Source organism: Passer montanus, unplaced genomic scaffold, assembly GCF_014805655.1.
Source record: "Passer montanus isolate IOZ18808 unplaced genomic scaffold, ASM1480565v1 scaffold10, whole genome shotgun sequence".
Lineage (NCBI taxonomy): Eukaryota > Metazoa > Chordata > Aves > Passeriformes > Passeridae > Passer > Passer montanus.
This window is the reverse complement of record NW_024356505.1, coordinates 27,286,899-27,310,638: the sequence shown is the minus strand read 5'-3', so window position 1 is coordinate 27,310,638 and position 23,740 is coordinate 27,286,899. Positions and strand designations below refer to the sequence as shown.

Genomic DNA, 23,740 nt, shown 5'->3' with positions numbered 1-23,740 from the left:
GGTGGTGGGGGAGGTTGTTTGGTTGTTTTGAGAGTTGGGGTTTTTTGTTTGTTTGTTTTAGTTTGTTTTTTAAATACATCTGTAGGCTCTGAAAAGTATAGTGTGGGAAACCCTTACATCTACAATGAGACTTCTATTTACAAAATTTATTTGTGAACCATTTTGTATGGTAAAAAACACATAAAACAGTTTAAAAAGGTAGCAAATCTGGATGCCAGTCCCATGCCTCATTTCTTTGAGAATAATTTTGAATTTGGGTACTGAACACAAAATAAAGGCAGAAATTCATTGCTCATACCAACTTTAAAAAGGCTTGAATAATTTTTCCAGAATAGATGGTACAATGACAATGTATCAATTATTTCTTGTGTTTTGTTCACCTATGAAGACAGTGTTCAGAACTTAGACCATACCTGTTTATCTGTTTAGACAATCAAGATGAGTATTTATAGCTTCAATTGCAGTTGCCTACAACTGTCACATAATGATTTTTAGCTTGTACAGTACTGTACATTGAGGTCTGTAAATTGATCAGAAGATGAAAAATTAGAGGGGCTTTAGAGAGCATGCCGGCTGGATGTGTTAGCCTTTTTTGTTATTTTAGACTGATATAATGGGAAACTATTGCTTTGAGACTTAATTTGAAATAATATTCTTTACAAACATTAATGCTACTTACTGATTTCACAAAATTCTGTTACTGCATGTTAAGCTGCCACTGATTTATGTAGTTTTTTATAGTGCCATCTGATTTTTCATGGATGCTTTCATTGCTCAGAAAGTAGGGTTAAATACAATATTAAAAACAAGGTTTATATTTTACAGTGCATTTAAGCATCTGTTGTATGTCCTTGCAATTGCATACAACAGGAAATGATGCTTTGAGATACTTTGTGCAGAAACCTTGTACAAAAAATTCCCTAGGGAAATGATGCTTGAATCATTTTTAGTAGCCTGGGATTCTTCAGTCCTTGAACTCAATTGCATGCATTCTGATTTGGATTTTGAGGACTGAATCTATAGAGAAATAAACATACAGGTCTTCAGTAGGGACTATGGCACAATGATCTTTGTTTTGTTAGATCTTATATGAAAATGAAGCATTCATTTCTCATTTCTTGTAATGCAAATGATTCCACCCAAAAGACATATTCCCTTATGGATATGTGATACTTATATATTTGTAACTTGATATTTGATTTGCAAGGAAAACGGTAGGGACTTTGCCTGTGCTAAATATCATCTGTTTCTTGCTTGCTGTCTTGCATCTTTGTTTTGTTTATGTTTTTGAGAACTTCTCTTGTTCCTTTATAAAGCTTTTTCTGGCAAGGGATATTCTGGTGTGTGTGCTGTGGTTGGAAGTGTCAGAGGGTTACTGAACAGATGTTGATTCTCTTTATAAATCAGATTGTTGCTTGTTTGAAGTGGTGGCTGAAAGTTGCTATTACTGAACAAGTCTCACATTTATTACTGATACTACTGGCTTTTTCTGTTACCCTGTTGGCAGACCTTGCAGGGGGTCCAAGGTTGGCATGAAGTTCACCTTTCCCTTTTAGTGTGCTCTTTCAAGAAATAATTATTTGACTGTGGGTTTATGAGTAACTTCTAATTCAATAACTTGTGTATGCTAAACGTTTAAATGAAATTACAAGGAAATTAGAGGTTCTCTTTGCTGCACTGAAATGATGAAACTTCCATTTCTAAAAGCTAGTGAAGTTCTCTGTATGGGACTATTTTGAACGGAGGTTGCAGTACTTCTGTATGTAAATTATAGTCTTTAGTTGTTACACATACTAAAACTACCTTTTGGATAATTAAGGAGGTTTTTGATAGAAAAAAAGATGTGAGTATATTGAAGACTTGGATTTTTTCAGTGCTACATTTAAGCTTGCTGTTTACCTATTTCTAGCTATGGGTGTTTGCTTATGGACATTTTTCAATATCTGTGGTTGTTGGATCATTTGAAACTTCGTATCATGTGTTGTGTATAAAAAACTGAGAGAAGAAACAAAAGATTGCAAGGGAATATTAAATAGATGGGTTGCTGTGAGTCACTTGATAGAGGAAATCACTGTCATTTTTTAGAGGCCAGTGATATTTTTCTTACTAGGAGCTATTTCTTTTGCCAGTTTACTAGGATCAAAATGTTCTTACTGGCTCCAGTTTCTGCATGTGTCCTGAGACTGAAAGCCTGAAAAGCGACATTTATATGTGCAGAACTGATAAAATGCTCTTGTGTTCAGAAGCTGAACAAAGTGGTTAGGAACACCTCAATAACAAACTCCATCCTTAGGCTAAAGGATTATGTAAATTTTACTAATCTTTGCATTGTTTGAACTTTAAGCTCAAGCCTCTCATCTTGGCAGTTCTGCAGTGCTCACTAATTTTTTGTTCATTAGTCATCTAATTGCAGAGTCTTCTCTGTTTCACACTAACACTTTAAAACATGAATGAAGATGATAGAGGAAGACAGACTAGGCTGTGTTGGAGTCCTTCACATTTATAACTCTTCTTTCCAAAATCTACCATTAATTCTTCCAGGCTGTTTGGAAGAGCAGCTGTCAAGCTGCTCTGGTTTCTCCATGTTTTCTTGTTCCTGAAGCAGCTCCATTTTTTGGCTTGGCTGTAGTGTCCGTTTGTATGTTTTTTTTCTTGCTGAAAACAGGGTTGTTGAAGGTAGGGAGGCTGGTCTTTGGAGCACTTGCTGCTAGTATTTGCTCATTCTCCCTGCTGGACAAAAGCAAGATGTGGATTTCTGAGAACAGACTGTAGCATCTGTGGATAAATGTGTTGTGTTTTACATACCTGAATGCAAAATGTTGTTCTGCTGGATTAAGTCTCACTAAGGAGCTGCAATATTTTCCTTGTATAATGTGTTGGTCTCCTTGTGGTTAGAGTGGAAATGCTCTGTGTTCTCTGTAGATGTTGGTTGGAGTTGCTGAGTCCACCTTGCCAGCTAGCACTGCAGTTTGAGATTCCAGCTCTAAGACTGAAGCAAAAGAGATTATTTTGGAGTAGGACAGGGAGAAACTGAGCAGTAAATTCTGGCACTGATCAGCCAGTTGCTGAGCCACAGCAGCAGAGCTACTGGAGGACAAGAAGGCTATTATTTCTGTTTGAATACCCTTTGAATAGGCTATAGGCTCTGGTATCTAAATTTGTTTCACGCATCGGTGAACTAGAATCTTTAGAGGAGGGTCATAGAATTTTGCATGCTTTCTTTGTGAATCCTGCCTTTGAGTGCTGGTGTGACACTCACTTTGAAAGTTGAAATGGAAGATTTTGTATAAGGCTGAGAAAGTAGATATTTTAATATGTTGCTTGAGTCATAGGTATATAAAACTACCCGTAAGAAAAAAAAACCACTGCAAGATTGCTTATTTCTGTATGAGAGGAAGGATTGCAGTAGGACTGTAAAAGGAAAGGAGCTTTTTTACTTTTGTGTTTAGAATTTGCATACTGAAATGTTCAGAGACAATACCTAAGGGTGGGAAAAGCAAAGGTGAAGTAATAGATATGACTAGGGGAAAATGTCTTACTGGAGAAGTTTAACCAATTGCATGTTCTGTTTTACTTGTATTAAGTCAGGAAGTAGTAGTCAAGAAAATCATCCCTGAATTGTGTGGGAAGGAGAACTTCATTTTGTGCTTGTATGTGTGAGATATGTACAGCCAGAAATGGGGTCCCGGAAGTCACATGTTTATCTCTAAATAGAAGGCAAATAAAACGTGCAAGCTGGCAAACTGTACGCATTTCTTATGGTTCCTTCAAGTCTTTCATTGTTGAATGCTGATTTTTTTTTTTAATATCTAACCTCATTTAAAATTTAAGTGTTATTCTATATGCAGTATGACCAGAGGTGCAGTGGTGTAAAGGGTGCTGCTTTAGCATACACATTTGAAAATACTAATGATCATCAAGTTATTTTGGTTATGGGGGGAAAAATTCTATTTTCAAGTGTACAGGCATGTCTGGGAATTCTTACTCTTGTTTTCTTTTTATTTTATAATGATCCACATTAAAACTCCTCTGCATATCTTCTTCTCTTTTAGGCATCAAAAAATAAAGATGCAAAAGAGCAGAGTGAAGCTATATCACCATCGGAGGAGGAAGAAACTTTCTCTTGGCCTGGTCCTAAAACTGTCGTGCTAAGGAGGACATCTCAGGGGTTTGGCTTCACCTTAAGACACTTCATCGTTTACCCTCCGGAATCTGCAGTTCAGTTTTCTTTTAAAGTAAGTGGAATTAATAATCAAGCACTTTTTTAATATAAAGCCATGTACCTTTTAGGGTCATAAATCCTGCTTACTTGAAATTAAATGCATTTATAGATCTGTCTGACACAGATGAAAGATCCCTTGTAAGGTGGTTGGGGTCATGACACTGTTTAATAGCTGTTTGCTGATCTGTTCCAATAAAATGGAATTGACTGACTTTGTCAGTTACTTAAAAATAATTGTATCATGGATAAGAGCAGTGGTCATTGCAGAACAGGTAAGTATTTCTCTGTACAGATTCTTTTTACCCAAAGCCAGTGTCATTACTTAGTTTGTACCTGTTCTGAAGTGTAGACTTGAAGGGTATGAAGTTTGGGTTTCATCATCGTTGTTGTTGTTCCCCTCCCCAGTTGAAGTTTGTCACACCATCACATTAAGAGATGAAGATTGTTTGCCTTGGTTTCTAACTGAGTATCCTAAACTCAGTGTACATTAGAAAGACAGATTTTGTTTCAGTGTTACATTCTTTCTGCTGAAAGATGATCTGTAGTTGAGATGAATATAAACAATATATACTGACCTACATTAAAAGACAACTTTTTAAAAGTATTTTACATTTTTTAAATTAAAAGCAAGAATATCTGAATGTTAAGTAGCTAATTGGTCTTCCTTGCTCTAAGCATGTACATGTTCTTTTTTGTGACTGAAGCTTTTGAAAGTTGCTGTAATAGGGGGTGTTGAGAAAAAGTCCATTTAATAATGAGAGGAATTTGAAAATTGAGAGAGGGTGTTTCTTAGTGAGTTCAAATAACATTTGCTCATTTTAAAGGGATCAAATGTAATAGTTTTCATGAGCCATGCTACCCCTCAGTTTTGCTTTTGCTTTTCCAGTTAGGTAGAAGAATAAATTCTTACAAAGCTTGGGGAATGGGTGCTGAAGCTTTCTGGAAAGAGCATGAAGTGAATGTGTCTCTGCAGGTGTCTTGCAGTAAAGTTGTCTGTCTTTGCCTACCCTTGGTGGCTGTAAGATTTCTTTTGAAGTAGAAAAAGCTTTGCAGAAGAAAGTTGGCACATTTTTCCAGTTTAGTGCAGCTATTCAGCCTTCACTTGAGTGCAGAAATTCTCTTCCTTGACAAGGAGTGACTGAAGTTACGTGGAAGTGAAATTATTAGCAGTATCAGATGATCCCAACATTTCTGTCACTAGCACAGGTAATAGCAGTCTCTGGTTGAATTCAGTGTGAAACAGAGGAAGGAGGGTGGGGAAGCCTCAGCCTTGAGCAGAACAAATGACATGCACTTGTAGGATCTCTCAGCAAGAGCCCCTATTTGTGCTGAGGGTGAAAATAAGTAGGATTAGCCTCCTTAACTAAGAAGTGACTGGATATGTTTTGGAAAAAAGCCATCACTAGATGTCTCTGAGGGAATCAATATGTTTTTCACATGCAAAAGGAGACAGGCACAAGGAAAGGGCATTATAAAAATGAAATATCAGTTCTTCCTCTCCAGTTGATATCTGATGGTTTGAGAGACCCAAGCAGTTCATAGTGAGCCCAGCACCTTGTCTTGAAGCTCTTAACTCCCTCTTTTTCTGCAAGAGAGATCTTCATGCCTTCTTAATTTTTTTCTCTATTTCTTCTCTGACATTTAGAATCTGGTTCATTCATTCCTATTTCTGTCTGATTTTGAAAAAGAAATAATGAGATGATTGGATACTGTAACACCTTCTGGTGGATTCATGGATTCAGTTACGTATAAAGATGATAAGGTTCATTTGGACAGAGCTCTTGTCCTGAACAGTTATATTAATTAACCTGAATGCTTATGTTTGCTTCTCTTCCTTTTAATGTCCTTGATGTGAAGCAAAAAAAAGTACAGATCTTACTACTTAATGAGTATTCATAGGGTGGCTTTTGTAGAAATTTATGTACCTGGGTTATGGTACGAAAAAATGAAATTCACCTATTGCCAGCCTGATCCTAATATGAGGCAAATCTGATTTTTCAGCTGTTCAGTAGGATCTTTGATCAGATAAGGTTACCAGCTAATTACAGTCTCTGTCATTGATTGTAAGCTTAAGTATCAGTCCTCTCTTTCCTCATTGATCAAAATTGTAAGTGCCTCAGAAGTCACAGATGTTTCATTTTGTGCTCCTCAAAGGAGTATAATAACAACGAATATAATTTGGTTTTCTGTTTTTAATCTTGTAGTAGTCTTGTCCCTCCTTCACACCTGAGGATGCAGCCACTGCTGATATAAGACAGAGATTACAGCTGGATGTTGAAGATGCCCTTTACATAACAGCTGGAGTCACTCAGTCCTTGACCTGCTTCCCAGAGCCACAGCTCCTTTGTTATCACAAGTGTCAGTGTGATGCTGGTGCTTTCCCTCTAGATCAGTGCAGAAGTCTCTATTGTTTACCCCAGGGTAAAAAGCATTCCATCTCCTTTAAATTTAGTGTTTTATTCCTCTCTGTCCCTTCCCCCCACTCCCCCTAAGGAAAGCTTGCCCTATGATCTCTTAAACTTTACTGCAAATCAACATAAACTGGTAGAGGTAGTGAAAAGAAAGATAAATGTGTAAAAGTGCTTTTGAACAATCTTTCCACATTCTTGTGGATATATATGTTTTTGATTTTTTTTTAATACTTACTGTAGGTTCCCATTCAGAAATACTGGTGAAAATGTCTCCATTTAAAGTTCTGCTCCAGTTGCTTGTGTTTTGCATGTTTGAAAAAGCTGTTAATGAGTCAGGTGGAATCCTGTGGAAAGAGGAGAACAAGATTCTTCGCAAGGGGTAACAGTAGCATCTCTAGACCATAGAGCATAATACTCTTAGCCTGCAGAGTGTGGTAAAGATCACACCACGGGTGCATAGTCCATGGGAATAGGGAGATAAGCTTTCTGTGTGCTGGAGAATGCTGCTGCTTGGAAAGCCACTGAGGTGGGTTTTCTTGGAAGCAAAGAACTGCATGCCGGAGGATGTATTTGAGTGGAGTAGAGTGGGCATTACTTTATAAAATGTATAATCTGTTCTCTGGTTAGATGCGTTTGAAGTGATGAGTTTTTAAATTTTGAAAAGTTCAGTGTTCTAGTTGTTAGTTTAATAAAACCTTTGTTCAGTTGTAAAGCCTTTTTGTTTATTGTCTGAAGAATTCACTGCAAGGAAGGAGATCTAGGCAGGTCTGCCTCCAAGATGTGGCTGACTGCTCTGAGTCCCAAAACACTCTTGTCTTGATACATAAACTCCTTATAGTACTTCAGGATGTCAGGTGATTTTTTTTATTTTTGACACCCTTTCCCCATGTGAAAGTGATCGGTTATGATCAATTCAGGGAAGTGTCTCTGCATATTTTAAAAAGGAATGCTAGTATGTTGCATTTTGATTATTAATATTTTTATTATCTGTATATAGTATTTTTATATCTAACTCATTTAGCATTCCATATATATGTAGTGGTACAGATCTAGGTCAAATTCAGGGTATTTTGCCAAGTTCTACTATCTTTTCATAGTTCCTGCATAAAACAGCTTTTTAAGTACAAATCAAGGATTTCTTTTGCACCATAATTGGCCTTAATAAACTAACTTATAAACACTGTGATAGGTTATGGAAAAATACTGTTGTCTGGTCAGTCTGTTGGGAGGGACAGCCCTGTGTGAAAAATGACCTTGGAAATGGAGGATGTGATTTGACACATTTCATTTTGGCAGAAGCACTTGGCTGTGCTTCTGTGGGGACACACACCAAACTGGGAATAGCTGCACATTCAAGAATAACCCATTTATGTATTGTGCTTGCTTCCCGTGCCTCCTTTCCCTTAAGAAAGTGAATATGGAATGTGTGGAAGATTCCTTAAGCTAGCATTGCAAAAAACAAGTGTTGCATAATGCCTTTAACATGAGGTGTTCATTAGGATTTGTTAGAAGCACACAGTTTCTGCATGTGATATTTGTTCTCCCAAGTTCATTTATCTGAGAAGCAAGTAAGTGATAAATTCTTCTCTTCAGGTATGCGTGCAGCATATACTGACATGTTGCCACGTGTAAGGGGTGAATGTATGAGGGAAAGCTGGTTTCAAAACAGTTGTGTTATAAAGCATTCATTCCATTTTTCAAAGCCTGATCTCACTGGCTTGATACCATGAAAAACTAATGTTTTGCAGCTGTCTTTGGTAACAGAACTTTGCATGACCAGTGACAACACCGACAAAACCCACTGCGGTATTTCCTAAGTCATGGCATTTCTACATTAGCTGAATTTTCTCTTCAGAAGCGTTTGTTATATAGCATCAAACCAAGTAGCATCCCATACATGTAACCCAGATTTTTCAGACTAGGAGTTCAATATTTCAGGTCCTAAAGATGTTTTTTCACTTGACAGATAGGGCCACAACTCAAAAGGTGCAGAAGTTACCCATGTCTAATTCTGGGCTGCTGATTGTAGTTCAAAACTAGCTGACAGTTACAGGGCTTCAAGAGTAAGCAGTCATGGTGCTTACCTTCTAGTGTGCCATTTTTACCAAAGTGTGGAGCCAGGACTGTTCAACTTAGAGATACACTGTCTGGGCAGCAATGACAATTATCATGGCTTTTCAAAAGTAGAATATATGCTAGATTTTTGTTAACTCTCTGTTTTGGGTTTGGGGGAATTCTCTTAATGAGTTCTTCTATTCTTTGTTCCTTAAAGTTGTCTTTCTGTAATACCTTCCAGAGCTCCAGCAGAACTTTTGTATTCCTTGTAAGAAATCTATTTCTGCTAGGACAGGCTTGTCTTGTCCTCACATTATACAGTGTTCATATCTGGGTCTTATTTTCTCTCTTTCTTCAAGTCTTTCTCTCTTGAATGGATTGTTCAGGTCAGTGTGTTTGAGCTTATATAATTTGAAAAACATTGTGATTTTGCTTTAAATACAAAATAACTAGAAATTTTGAGTTAGTCCATCTAAAAGTAGGAGGAAATACCCAGGTGAAAATTATTTCTATGGTCATTTCCTTGCTCCTTCTTTCCTTCAGGACAAAGCTGTTCTAATTAGCTGAGATGAGTAGTTAGAAATATTTTTTCAAATACTAGCTGTTAGTCACAGAAATTGTATTTGATTAAGTATTTATTACTCTATGAAGTTTAGAAAGCAAGAAGATATTTTCCTAGTTAGATGATTTTCCTTCTTAAATGGTAGAACTTTGTAGACAAGGTTAACCATGATCTTCATACCAAAATGTTGACAAGAAAGTAACATAAGTAACAGAAGTAACATAAGTAATTTTTTTTTAAATTTTTTTTTTTTTAGTTTAAGCATGCCATTTTCCCCCAAAACTTTCCAGTTGTGTGACTTTGGGATCAGTGTGCACAAGGAGACTCTTCAAGGTTGTTACTAAATAGTGTTTGGGGTACATGTTTTCCCCTAGTAGCAGTAGTAGTACTGAAGGCAAAACAAGCTTGGTTCAAATTTCAGGAAGCATATTCAGACGCTGCTTACAAAATATTTTGTATCTCTTGCATGTATAGCTTTGAATGGTGAGGTGATTAAAGTGTAACCTTTCCTGCCTGGCTTTCTGTGTGAAACATGCTTGCAACAACACAGAGTGCAGTAGGAGGCTTCATGGTACTGTTTCATGGGGTTTAGTACATTTGTTTTCACATAATCCTGTTCATGTTGTTTCTGTGGGAATGTTTCATGGGATTGTGATTAGTTGTTTTTAAAATAGCTATTACTCTACATTCTCAGAATAAGAGCCTTAATTCTCTAAATTAAATAGTTGTGGAGAAAGTAGGAGGTACCAAAATACAGAATTAACCTTTACCAGTTCACTTCAAGTCTTTGTATCTCAGAACTGCCTGTGCATTTTTTTTTCCATTTATTGAATTTTTAATATGCACTCTTTCTTCCTCTTTAGGATGAAGAGAATGGGAATAGACAAGGTATGTCTTGTTTTTACTCTCTTATAGATCCAGTATATTGAATGCTTCAGCTGTGTAATAGACTTGAATTGCTACCTAAGAGCTTGAAATCTACAATCACTTCAGTGTGAGCATCAAGCTCATTGATCAGTCACTTAATTCTAGGTTGTGCCAGTCAGTTCTCCTCCATTTTCATAGCTTTCTCCCTCTCACATTACCTTTGTCTGCTTTCTTTCTTTTAATTCACTCATGAACTTATCTTTCATAAATTTATGCTAAATCTCCATCCCAGTTAATTGAAGTTTCTCTTTGGTATTCAGCTGTTTTCTCATCCACGCTTCCTTATTGCTGATATCTTACGGTTCCTTTAAAAGAGTGAAAAACATGTTGGTTTAAGGAAGGTGGTTTCCAGCTTGGGACCCCGTTCCCACTTTGTTTCCCCGGTCTGTCGTGATGGTGGGGTACGGGGGCAGTGGGGTTGTGTGCATTGGGAGTGGCCCTGCAGGGTTCCCTGGTGCTCTGCCTGCCTGCCAGGGCATGCAGCTGCCTGGGGGCAGCCTGGGCTGACTGCTGCTTCTGTGGTGGGTTCTCATTCCTAGCAAAGCATGGCACCTGCTTTGTGTGCCTTTAAGTACCTCCTCTAGTTGGAAGACAAAGAATATGTCTGAATTCCTGATTCCATTTACTTTGTGTAGCTGTGATGTATTAGAAGCATTCTGGGAAATATGAAGTTATTTGAAATTTCTTACTTTTCTCTTGGAAGTAGATGGATTCATCCATTTCATTCTCCTAGTTTTACTCAGCTGTCATCACCTGCGTATTAAACAGTGAAAAGTTAATCTCTTCCTGCTTCTTATCACTCCCCAAACTTGAAGCATTCTTTATCTGTTTTAACTTATAAAAAGGAAAATTCCTTTCGGAAGGAAGGGAGTTATCTTTTGTGGCAACCCAGTATGGAAGACACCACTTGTGGTCTAGAGAAAAAAGTTGTGTGGTTTTTTTGTTCTTACAGGGAGAGCTTAGGCAGCTAAAGATGTAATGTAGGTCTGTTTATCTAAAATGTTATCTGAGAGCTGTTTTTCAGTAGAGAAACAGCAGTGAAGAAATACTTGGTTCACCATGAGACCTGTAAGGTGGAAACAAGATTACTTTCTGGAAGTTTTTATGTAGCTTCTAAACCCATGAATCATCAACTATTGCTTATTTATAACACCATGGTACGTTGTATGCCTTGAAATACAGATCAAAGGGCACAAATGCCCTGAAAGTTAACAGCATTCTCAAGGAGAGAAGGTTGGACTTGTCCCCCTGGAAAGAGAAGAAACAACTGTGAGGCAGAGGATGTCAGTACAAATTAACCTGCCAATTTTGTGTATTAAACCTTTAAAAACAGCAAAATGGGACGAAGTGTGTTTGGCACTTTTCTCCAGTATTTGACGTGATCTTTGGGGGTATAGGGTGGATGAAACTCTTTATTTACATTGCTGCAGGTTGCCTGTTCCCAAGTAAGGGGAGTAGGCAGCTTGTGCGGTGAGAATGAGGAAAAACGCCCGTCTCATTTCGCGTGTTCGCAGCAGTGGCGTTTGTTCAGCAGCAGCAGCAGCAGCAGCAGCAGCAGCAGTGGGGCAGAGTTCCGTGCGCGGTTATCCCGGGATTGCTGGCGCGGAGGCTCCGCCGGGAACGGCGCGGCCGGGGCCGGGCGCGGGAGCCACCTGCTGGCGGGTGCCTGCATTGCAGCCAGCTGGGAACACCGGCCTCTGTGAATCCCTGCCCGAATTAAGGGAAAACACCCTGCTGAGAAACACTTCTCTTTTCAAGTTTGTACGTGATGATTCACTTAATTCGCTTGATCTTTCCTATCTGAAAGGCTAAGCTAAGGGGATCCGTGCATTTTGTTTTTGTGAAGCAGTGTGTGCCAGTGCAACAGTGTCTTTTTTTGTCAGTTTTCAATGAAAACTTATAATTACCTGCCCTTTACGCTTTGCCCTTGTCACAGATTAAGTTTACCTGTTAAAAATGAGAGTTTCGTATGAAATTCAGCATTTATATATTTGATTAGGTGAGTGTGGATAAAAGCATCTCTATTGCTATTGCCTTTCATTGAGACCACTTGAATATTTTTCCAAAGGATCAAAGCATCTAATTAAGTCTAGAGGGTAGAAGATAAAAGCATGTAGCCTGTTTGATGTATTCTAACAGTGAAAGAAATATTTTTATATATTTTAGCTTCTGGTATAGAATTTTAGTATATAGTTAGATCAACTCCTGGCTTGCATTAATCTTCCTTTTGGTAAATAGTAAAGTAGTAAAGTTTCAAAGCATTTGTAATGGAAGGTAATGCCAATTTGTGCAGGAGAGCTCTCAAATAGGAATGACACCAGAGGGAGATGGTGGCCTAAAAGCAACATTGGTTTGTCAGACTAAGGAGTTGGGATGCTGTGACCAGGAGACACCTCATGGTCAACAGCAGGGACAGAAAGGGACGACCTCAACTGTGCACATGAACAAGAGGGAGCCTACAGGACAACAGCATGGAGCTCTTTTCCAGGAGCTCGCTGAAGCCCCTGCACACTCACACAAATCCCACAGGAGAGGGCCAGGGTGCTGCAGTGGATGGGTAGAGACACTTTGGGAAGAGCAGGTTGGGAGCCCATAGGGGTTGAGTTGGCTCTATGGTCCAGTTGTGAGAACAGCAGGGAGGCATGGAGCTCTGGCTTGGGATGGATGAGGAGCTGGCTTAGAGCCTGTGCCAGGATTTGTGGGCAGTGTTTTGGTGGGTGTCTGCTGCTGCCCTCTCATGGAAGAAGTAGCCAAGGCTTTCTTCAGACAAGCCATGGAGACTTCACATATGCACATGCTGCTTCTTGAGGGGGACTTCAGCACCCTCTTACCTCCTGGAAGGGCATCACAACAGATTTACCCTAAATATTTTGTCATTATTATTTTAAGGTTATCAGTTCTTTTCCTACTTTCACTGCTCCAGGTTGTTGATCTTAAGGCAAGTCACTGAAAGGCTTCTCTAACAGGTGCATTTTATCAGAAGATAGAGGTTTTCCACAGTGGATTCATTGGTCACTGATTGGAAACTTTTACCAGCTTCTACTGCTTTCCAGAGAATCTTTCTTATACTGGCCAGCCTGTATTACATATTCTTTGGAGTTGTTACTCCAAGAAATAACTTGGAGTATTTATTTTGTGTGTTTTGAGGGTGTGTTGCTATCAGTTTGCTAGTCTTCCTATTTTCTGGAGTTGCCCTATTTCAATACTCAGTTGTTTATTTAAGTAGTATCTCACAGGTAGAAGTCCTCCAGGAGAGCATATTAAAAATATTTGGAGCCAGACTGAAAAATACCTGTACCTATTAAAAACCTAGAGTTCTTATTAAAAACGTGCACCTGTCTGTCAAGACCTAATGAATGGAGCTGGAGGAAAAGTTCATGCCATTTGATTTGATTGTGCATTTATTATGAGTCTGTCTCTTGTTGTCCTTCAGACATTACTGAAACTGTAAATACCAAAACACAGGTTTTGTACATAAGAAATTAGTTTCTTGTAAATTGTCCTAAAACGTGTTTAAAAAGTTTTGGCTTGGTGATTAAAGTGAACAGTGGTAAGCATAAAAATATACACTGACAGAAATTTTATCTTCCAGTAGAACTAAGCTATTTTGTGTCTAATACAGTACCTGAGAATCCGGTATCATTATAATCCAGTATCTTTTTAATTTAATAGTATGATGTTCTTGCTTTTGTACTTTTATCTGTATTTTTATGTGGAAGTACCTGTAGGAGCTGAAAGTGAACAGTGGTAAGCATAAAAATATACACTGACAGAAATTTTATCTTCCAGTAGAACTAAGCTATTTTGTGTCTAATACAGTACCTGAGAATCCAGTATCATTATAATCCAGTATCTTTTTAATTTAATAGTATGATGTTCTTGCTTTTTGTACTTTTATCTGTATTTCTATGTGGAAGTACCTGTAGCAGCTAGGAGCTCCTTTTCCCATAAAAATGAAAGTCAGCCTTAGGTATACTATTCAGTGTATTTTTCTGTGGAGACCCAGTGTGTGGTTGTTCATGAGACCTTAGACATGTTTTTACTGAGAAGTCTAGAGCATTAAACTTTATCACCAGGCTTTTTTTTAATGTGCCTAAATATGTACAAAAGTTTCTACTCTTCAATTGTCTACACTAAATAGTTGCTATTTATAACCTGTCCTTCTTCAGCTCTGTGCAAGTCTGCTTTGGCAGGGTAGTGCCTTTGAGAGAATGGTGGAAAAAATGCAGGAAAATGTTTTTTCCTGCATTACTGCTTACATAAGGCCTGGAGTTTTTAATATTTCATTTCTTTTAACAGACTGTTGATTTCTGTAATGTAGTTTATGTTCACCCAGGATTTAATTTAATCCCTTGTTTTTTTTAACATCATGGTCTATCAGCTCAGCCTGTTATGAAATAAACATATTGTGCCTGTGATGATGGGAACAAGGTAGATAAGAACAAGAGGATGAATGTGAGAGCAAGTATGTAGAGAGGTCATAGATGGCTGGGGTGTTAGGGTCCAAGGCATATGATAGTAGAATTAGGAGTAAAAGACAAGAGGTGTGTAAGGGAAATGCTTCAGGACAGTAAATAGCCCTTTTTTGTGGGTTTTTGATCCAAATTAATTTTTTAACACCTAAATGTTGAGAATGCTAAAAGAGGGCTCACTCAGTTTTCCACTGAGACCAGAGCCTGATGATTCCTTGTTCCCTTATAGTACATCCAGAATGTCTGATGGATTCATTTTCCAGCTTGTCACATGTATAATGTTTCTCAGTGGTTTCTGTTGAGTTCAAATCATCGTTGACTTTGAATTAAAACATGAAGTGTAATTCCCAAGGATTTAAGGGAGAGTCCATAGATTGACCACTCCAGATAAAAATTGTATTGCTCTATGCTTATCTAATGACTATAGTAAATCCTCTAGACTAATCATAGATTAAATTTTAAAAAGGTACATTTGAGAGAATTGAATAAAGTCATAGTAATGGCAAATGATGCAATGAGAAAACAGAGTTTTGGAGAGTTTGTAACTAAGCTGAAACTGTGTTACATATTTTCCATAACACTGCCAAATTATTTTCTCATCTTCTCTCCCTACCTTGGCACATAGATAAGGTTGAGGTTGTATTAGTCAAATGGTTTAACAGAAAAGTAAGCAAAAGAAGAAATACCATTTTGGAGTTGCCTAATCAAAATGCCAGAGGTGCTTTGAGAAATAAGAACGTATTTTTCCTGTGTTAGAGAGTTGAATGCCAAGTGTTTCTCTGTTAAATGACTCAACGGCACTAATTTACTTATCACATTCTTTCAGAGGCTCATCCCTGGCTCTGTATTTCAGCTGGTGTTTTTCAGTTGAGTGCTTTGAGCTTGACAGTAGGTGAAATAAGCTCTGGTGGGATTGGACTGAGACCTTCGGACTCCTTTTCCAGAGTATATTGCTAGTGAAAAAATGCTTACTATGTATGAAACTCACTTTGTAGATTATAATATGCAGAATGATCTGTAGTTGGCCTCTCTCAGTTAGATGTCATCCTGACGGGTTTGTGATTTATATTTAATTAAATTTAACTTCAGTTAATAGATGTAAGTTCTGCTGTAGTTTCAGCAACCTTTTTTGAGTAGTTTTGTAGATTAACAGGTTTTTGATTAAGTAATCAATTTGAAGCATTTGCCATGCTGTATCTGTTCCCCTCCTTTTGCCTGAAAGGCATCCCAGGAATCAGTGTCACTCTGCATTGTTGAACCAGTGGAGCTCAAATGCCTTGGATACCCAAAAGCATACTTGTAGATCTTCATGCTCAAGAGGAATGTTCCTCCTCCTTGAGTCAGAGAAAGATGTGCATAAGAACCTGTCTTAATTGATTAATCTGAGGTGTTTCATGAGGCTGGTTTCTTAAATGTAAGAGTGAAAGTCATCCTTTTGCTATCTGCTGAGCATAGGGCTGGGAATAAAAATGTTCTATAAGAAGTTATTTTACAGACCTCTGTAGACTTTATTGAATCCCTGTGTTATGAGGATTTCTGAGCACAGTTCAGCTGTCTTGAGCAGAAGAATTTTTTCTTCTCCCCTTGAGGAAGAGGAGCAATAGCATGTTTTTAAGCAGTGGCTAGTTGGAGAGACTTTGTATGAAAGTATGTATTATACTGTGTTTCAGCACTTGATGGTTTGTCTTCTGCAGGTCAAAAGGAAGAACTCTGTTAGCAATAGCACTTTGGCATGAGATTATTTTTTCTTCTTTCCTTTCCTGTTCAGAACGTAAAGGTTGTACTTTTCATAGTCTTTGTGACTCAGATGTTTTAATCTGTGTTTTATATGAAAAGGTTAATGACTTCAGAGAAATGAAGTGCTTGTTGCTATGCTGTAGTGTGTTGGTAGATTAGATAGCATAATTTATGCCATGTCATTTTGTTTTCCAGGTGAATCATAGAGCAGTACAGTAATACTGTCTGCTCTGCAATGAGTAGCTTAAAAACTAAGTCATGGTTACTGCATTTGATACAATACTAGTTATGTTCCTTGTAGCAGCTGTATTTCAAACTAGATTTTTAGGGGATTAAGCTGGAATTGGTGTCTAGATACAATTAATTGCTGTATCAAATTTAGGGGAGTTAGGAGAAACTTTACTGAATACCACTCCCCAGATGTAAGCCAGTTTTAAATATTACCTAGTGTTAATTCTACTGTTCCGTTTAAAAGTAGTAGTATTTTTTAAAATATTTCCTTTTATCAGGGAAAGTATGTTTGAATTCTGTTATTTTGTAAATATGCTGGTTGCTAGTGCAACATATTCCCCTCTGCCACTTGTGGCCTCTTAAACATTTGTCAGGAAAGCTTCCTTTGTAACTTTGCAAAGGGAGATTTGTTTTCTCCTGTCAGACTGTGAAGGCATTATTGACTTGAAGTCTCAGCTCATAGATCCAGGCAGTATAAAGGTTAGATCATGAATGATTCCATGATACGTGCTATGAATAAAGTCTTTATTTTGCAGTCATTTGAACAAAAGTTAAAACAAGGGACTAATTTTAGTCTCTAGATTTTACTGTGATCTCTGTGGTTATTGTAGGTGGCATGTAGTCTCTGATTAATTACAAGATTTGCATAGAATTATGAAAAAACATTTTTCTGGTCCATTGGCTCAGAAGAACCTTGTTGCAATAAATTGGTTTTCTATACTTGCATTGCATTTGATTTTCAGCTGTTAGTGCTTCTTCATGCTATATTTTCTTAACTTTGGTTGTCTAGACTAAGGACCTTATTATTAAGACTCTCCTGATTCCTTACTATCCTTGTTTAAGCCAATGATTTTTTGTCTTGAGCCTTCTCAGTACTTGGATATTTATTTTTATTTCCTTATTTCTGATGATGCTGAATCTCCAAATTAAAAGTTCAGACACCAGTTTACTTACTCTGAAGTTATATTTTCATTTGGATAACATCATTGAAGGGGGTCATTGCACTGCGAGCAGTATTTTAGTTGTTCTGTTAGCAAAATTACACTACTGCCTGGACAAAAACTTGCCTTTGAATTTATACTGACTGATGACCATTTACTCATGCTGGAAATTTTCATGTGCTTACAAAAGTGGTACAGGAAAGGACAACTTGATGGGCTTTTCAGTTTCTCATCAGCTGAATTGTGTACTTAACAACTTTATTTGCTTTTTTTCTTTTTATTGCCCTAATGTAAGACAACACCTCTCTTTATAGCTACATTTAAGAGGGAATGAAGTACAAATGAAGTTCTTTTTACAGAAGTTGTGCTTTTCATCTGTGCATCTTGCATATGTGAATGTGTTACTGCAGCCTCACACTTTGTCTGTTCTTTGTGTGTGCATGATGTCTTATTTTTCATTTGCAGTTGAAGATTTGGGAGAAACTGTTGTATTTGCTGGTAGCTTGCAATGTAATGCTCAATTAGAGTATGTTGTTTTGTTTACAAAAGTATGAAGAAAGAGGAAGGAGGCAAAATCCTAGGCAGTAATGAGCATTGGAAAGGCACAAATAAGACTTATGTCTTACAAACTAGAGGTCTGAGGTGCTTTTACTGTTCTTTGTTATATCACATTGTCAGGAATTGCTGCTCAAAAAAATTGGTCTTTTTGATATTAGAAACAGAAATTGTGAATCCTGACAGTACATAGTGCAGAGCTGGAGAACTTGAGGTAAATCTCTTGGCTGTGATATTCTGTTCTAGATTGTGGTGTTCAGGAGGAGGGCAGTTTAGGCACTCATTTCTAGGCAGCATCTTGCTTTTGCCTGATAATTGGGTGCAGACAGGACCACATGGAGATTTAGGCATAATTAAATCTGAGTATAGTGAATGTTAAATTTTGAGACATGAGGTGAGTTATTAGATAATCCATTTTACTTGAGGTTTTTTTTTTTTATGATGATTGGGTGCACATTTTCAAGATTTATTCCCCTCAGCTGGTCCGAAAAAGTACTGTTAGCTTCTACTGTCAAAAAATATTGCTTAGCTTTGCTTGAGTTTCAAACTCCCAAGTATAAATGCACATTGAGGTTATGTATTCAAGAAAGTTAATTTCTATGTTACTGATTAAAAAAGATTTGGTTTGTATCCAAATGTGTAGAAGATCAAAGAGAAGTGAAGAAATATATTTATCCACCAGAGCTTGAGAGTTCTGATTTCTTCTTGTTTCTACTTGTATTTGGATACTGCTGAATTGTAAAATGAACGTGCAAATGTAATCAACATTTTGAACCTTTTATCCTGATTAACCAAGTTAACGTGCAATTAGCTTTCTGAATTGATTGATAAAATAGCTGTGGAAATGTGAAGTGAGTGCCTGTAATGTGCCCGGTGTAGCTGACAGGCAGGTCAGATGTCAGGGAAGGCTGCAGTCTCTGGTCTCCATAAATTGTGGCAAGTTTCCCTTTTTACTCAGAGGTGGGAAGTGTATTAAAGGAGTTCTGTGCTGCATACTGAATGGGAGTAGCTTTGTCTGCCTGACCTCTTGATTTGCATGTTCAGGTATGGACCAGGCATAAAGCAGCATTTGAGTGTTAAGCAAACTAGCAGTGGGCCACTAGCATTTTTTTAGAGAGTATTTTATAAAGGAAGCTGAGGTGTGATAAATTAAATGTGCCATGGAAGCTGTATTGTTTTTATTTTTCTTGCCACTTTAGGAAATGTATGTGACTTCAGTAAAAGATAAGTGACAGCACTGGAAGGATGTTTGGTGATCCTAGAAAAGGTCATATTTTAACTTCATTCTTGTAAGAGATTGAAGCAACTTTTTGTTCATGACATCTGGGTAGATTAATCTTGGAGCTTCTCTAAACTTGCTGAAATGTTACTGGCTTTTTAAAGGACAAGACCCATCACATGTTCAGTGTCTATTTAAATCTGCAGATTAAAAATGACAGATATTAACTTTGGCTCACAAAGAGCATTTTGTATGTCTTGTAGCTGTATCCTGCTAATCAAATTTTAAGTATTTGGGGACTGAGCTGCCAGCTGGAGTTTCTTGATTTGTAATTCAGTTGCTTTATATATAGTATTTATCTGATTCTATGAAATAAACTTTTTTAATTATTTGCTCCCAATTTGGAACTGTTTTGAGAAGGCCATTTAGAGCCATATGAGTAAGCCATTTTGTTAAACTGCTTTATGGTAAAATGGCAGGACATTGAGGATCTGCACAATAAAGGCATTAGGCTAAAACCAGGATCTGAAAAATGTCAATCCGAGTCGCAGGGTGGTCTGGTTTTTTGAAGTTTATTAAAGTTTTTCAAATGAACTTTGCCACATAGAAATTGAACTAAGAAAAAAGAGGTTAATGGGGCACCTTTTTATATTCAATAAATACTACTGTGATTTATTAAACATTTTAGGTGGAACATTTAAAGCTGTGGGGAAAGTATTTCTTCCAAAAATTGGGCCATTTGTGCCTAAGTCAAAGGTCAGTCATTTTAGAAATTGTTAGAACCTAATGATGCCAGTTTTAAGGAGTTTATCAGCAATGCCAGTTTTAGGCAATTCCTTTTTTCTCTTGTGCTGTTGTTCCTTCTTTTCCTGCAGTTTAAGCCTCATCCTCCTTGTCTCTCCACTAAGCCGGGGTGTCCTGCTAAAGTGGAGCACAGACCCAGCTTATTTTTGTGCCGTGTCAGTTCCCCGGGCTGGCTTGTCCCACAGCCTCCAAAGGTGGCACTTCCTTGGCTGGGAGCGTGCAACAGGGATAGAAACTGGAGCCAGGAGTTGGGAGTGGCCACGACTGTGTGTGTTTGGCTGTAGCCTTTCAGGTTCTGCCACTGGTTCTGTGAGCACTGGACCATGCAGGGCCATAATGGATGCATTTATTTATTTAGTTTTTATTTCTTGGTGGTTTTCTTTGTGAATATTTGAGGTTTTTGGGGGTTTGGTTATGTTTTTTTAACTTCACTGGCATAATAATTCAATCTGTGAAGCTGTGTAGAAGCTGTAAAATGGCTTGCTCTAGCTGTGTGCAAATGTAGGACAGCTACGCTGTATTTTAGCCTGCTGTATAACCCTGGAGTTTTTTGTTTGCTTTACTGTACACATTCCCACCCTCCTATCTTGATTTTCAGAAGCTGTGGCTACTTAGCAAAGAATTACTTAGCTTTGATGAGAGGCATGTAAAACCAAAAGGTGCCTGTGTTTCTGGAAGTGTAGAACTTAAGTGTGTATTGAGAAAGCAAGAAAATACAGCTGTACGTGGTTTTTAACTACTGTAGATTACTTGAAGTTGTGTATATACAGATATTTACAGATATGCAGCATGTGCAGACATATGCTATGCATACAATTTGAATTATAAATTTCTTTTTGAACCTCGGTAAATCTTCAAGAAAACTTTAGACTTCATCTTGGAGTTTCTGAAAAACACTTGGAAAATCACTTTTGTGGCCCATGAGAACTGTAAATCAATGTTACTTTTTTCCATCTAAAGGAAGATTGTAAATTCTTATTTTTCAGTTTCCATTACATTACTATTTTTTGTATGTTTCTGTGAATGCAGCAGGATTGCATCCTAAAGTATTTTAAAATGAAAACTTTGTAATGCAGTATAATGAAATGCTATTAAGAGATATTCTTTCTTTCTCAGGAAAACAAAGAAATAGACTGGAGCCAATGGACACCATATTTGTTAAACAAGTCAAAGAGGGTGGACCTGCTTTTGAAGCTGGGCTGTGCACAGGTACTGTTCAGTAGCATGTTTATGTACGTGATATAAAATACATATGATTTAAGTTTGCTACTACATAGTTCTATCTTCCATTTAAACCTTTTTCTTTCCTTCAGAAGCTTTTAAGTTGTCCTCCAGTGTTTTTCACCTTGGAACATTGTTTTACTTGTAAAGGCATTAAAGTCTTAGTCTTTTTGATTTGCTATCTTAAAGAGAGTAATAAAATACATTAAGAAGAGGAAAAACAGGTAGATAATACCTGTACACTCCTGTTTCTTTGGTTTGGGACAAATTGGTAGCCTGAAAACATTCAGGTCTTCAAACATTAAATAAATTTTTTCTACTCTACTTCCTTTAAATCAAATAGGAACAGTCTGAGTTCCTATTCTTACAAAATTCTGATTGATTGCTCATTTAATCAAACTGGAGAGCAGAAAACATGGAGGTTTTTTGTGAACTGTGTCATACCTTTACTTAAATGCTAAAAGAAAAAAAAATCTCTATTAGAATAGAAAATCTTACAGGTGATAAAATTACATACATAGATGGATGCCACTATGAACACGGGTTTCTTAAAAATAGGGCAAAACTTCTCTTCTGTGAAAGGTTTGTGCTTGTGTCAATAACGGGGTGTTGATATATTTTTGGAAAAGAGTTATGTACCTCAAATTGACTGGAATAGAATAAGTTTTGTATGTTCTTTCTAAAGAAATACAAAGTTCTTAGGTTGATCAGTTTAAAAACAGTTCTAGATCCCACTTGTACACCATAAGGTAGTTATTTAGAGAAGGGCTACTTTGGTAAAATTTGATTGCTATTATATAAAGATGTTTTGGCTTGATAAAACACAGCATATGTTGAATTTGTACAGAGGAACCACCATGTTAATTTCTGCTCTGTTCAGTGTCTGCCAAATTGAGAGATGAAATCTGTAGAGAATTTTTTTTTTTTAGCTATAGAAGAGATTTTTAGGAGCCCAGAATAAAGAGCAGAAAATAAATGAGAGAAGACATTTTTAATAAGTAGAATCTTCTTAAAAACACTGCTTATAGCAGTTACATCTAATTAGATCATGTCAGTATTTCTTGTTTATGAATTTTAGGGTGAAATATATTACTATATTTCTTCCTTAGTATTATAAAACACTCAGGGAATAATCAGCCAGGTAGATTGCTTAACCTCTCATGCAGAAATTCTATACATTTCTTATTTTGCAGAATCAACTGTTATTAACTGATTTTGGGGTTTTTTTGCTAATGTAATTTTGCTGTTTCATGGTCACACAAATGAAAATACTTGAATATTCAATATGAATTTAAGAAATTTTTTGTCAATTCTTGTTTCATTGCTGCAAGGTCCTTTGTAATACTGAAAGTTTCAACATAAGTTTCATCATCCATGATAAATGAACTCCATTTCTGGCTGCTTCTCACCAGAAAACTTGAAATATTCTTGCAAATTTGAGGAACAGATAGATAGATGTCTTAATAGATAGAGAGATATCCTAAATATAAGACAGTCCATTCGGAAGTATTTTTGAATACTCCTGTAAAATCTTCTTTGTTAAAGTTAGAAAGGTAATACTTCTCCCATATTTAACCTCTAAGGCACTTCATTAAAAAATGGACTTTATAAGAAATAGACTTTATAGAAATACTGAAATATGAACAGCCAAAACAGATCTGTATTTCCCATGTTTTGGTCTTCATGCTGTTGCTTATCTATATGCAGGAATATAAAAAAATAAAATGTGTGTGGAAGGGATATTGATTAATTTCTACTTTGTTCAAAATGCGTAGCAGGCCACCAGACTGATGGAGAGCTGTTAGAAAAAGCCTTCATGTTTCTGTATCCTTTTTTGCACTACAGGCACTGACTTCCCCTTCCTCTGTATCTGAAACAGAACAAAGTTGTACTTGCAGAGTTGTCTGTGCTCGTGTCACTTATGTAACCAGTTCTGCAGTGTGTCCCCAGCAGATCTTTTGGCAGATCCATGGGATGCCTATTTCAAGTAGACTCATGTCACTGCTGTGTGTAATCTAGTCTGCTTCTGTGAAAAATAAAAGCTGCACAAGTATAGATAAAATTATATGACCTACTGTAATGATACTCCTAATTATAGTTTTTAGTGGGAATACTGACTAAAGATGTGTGGCAATGTAGCCCACATTGCAGGCTGTTCTTAAAAAACCTGGAAAAGGGCCAGTTGAAGTTCCAGAGAAGGATCTGGTGTGTTCTGGGGAAGTTTGCAGTATGACCTAGCCAGGACAGGGTTCAGAGCTTGTTGCCACCAAGCTTGCTTTCATTGCTTAGGAAGCAGGAGAGAAAACTCAGAGTTCTTTCAGGCAAGAAGGTAACTGTTGGATAAAGGGGAATAGGTAAACTTTTATAAAGTTGAAAATATCAT

The 23,740-nt window shown here is 37.2% G+C and overlaps 1 protein-coding gene across 6 annotated transcripts in view; it reads left to right on the top strand.

Annotated features, from left to right (window-relative positions):
• Positions 1–23,740, top strand: part of ARHGAP21 (Rho GTPase activating protein 21) — a 114,255-nt gene that overhangs the window by 42,988 nt on the left and 47,527 nt on the right. For all 6 annotated transcript variants that reach the window (XM_039704673.1, XM_039704630.1, XM_039704649.1 and 3 more), the window contains 3 exons: positions 4,053–4,235; positions 10,114–10,138; positions 21,253–21,345. In XM_039704673.1, coding sequence (XP_039560607.1) covers positions 4,053–4,235; positions 10,114–10,138; positions 21,253–21,345 — 301 coding nt within the window. The remainder of the gene's footprint in view (positions 1–4,052; positions 4,236–10,113; positions 10,139–21,252; positions 21,346–23,740) is intronic.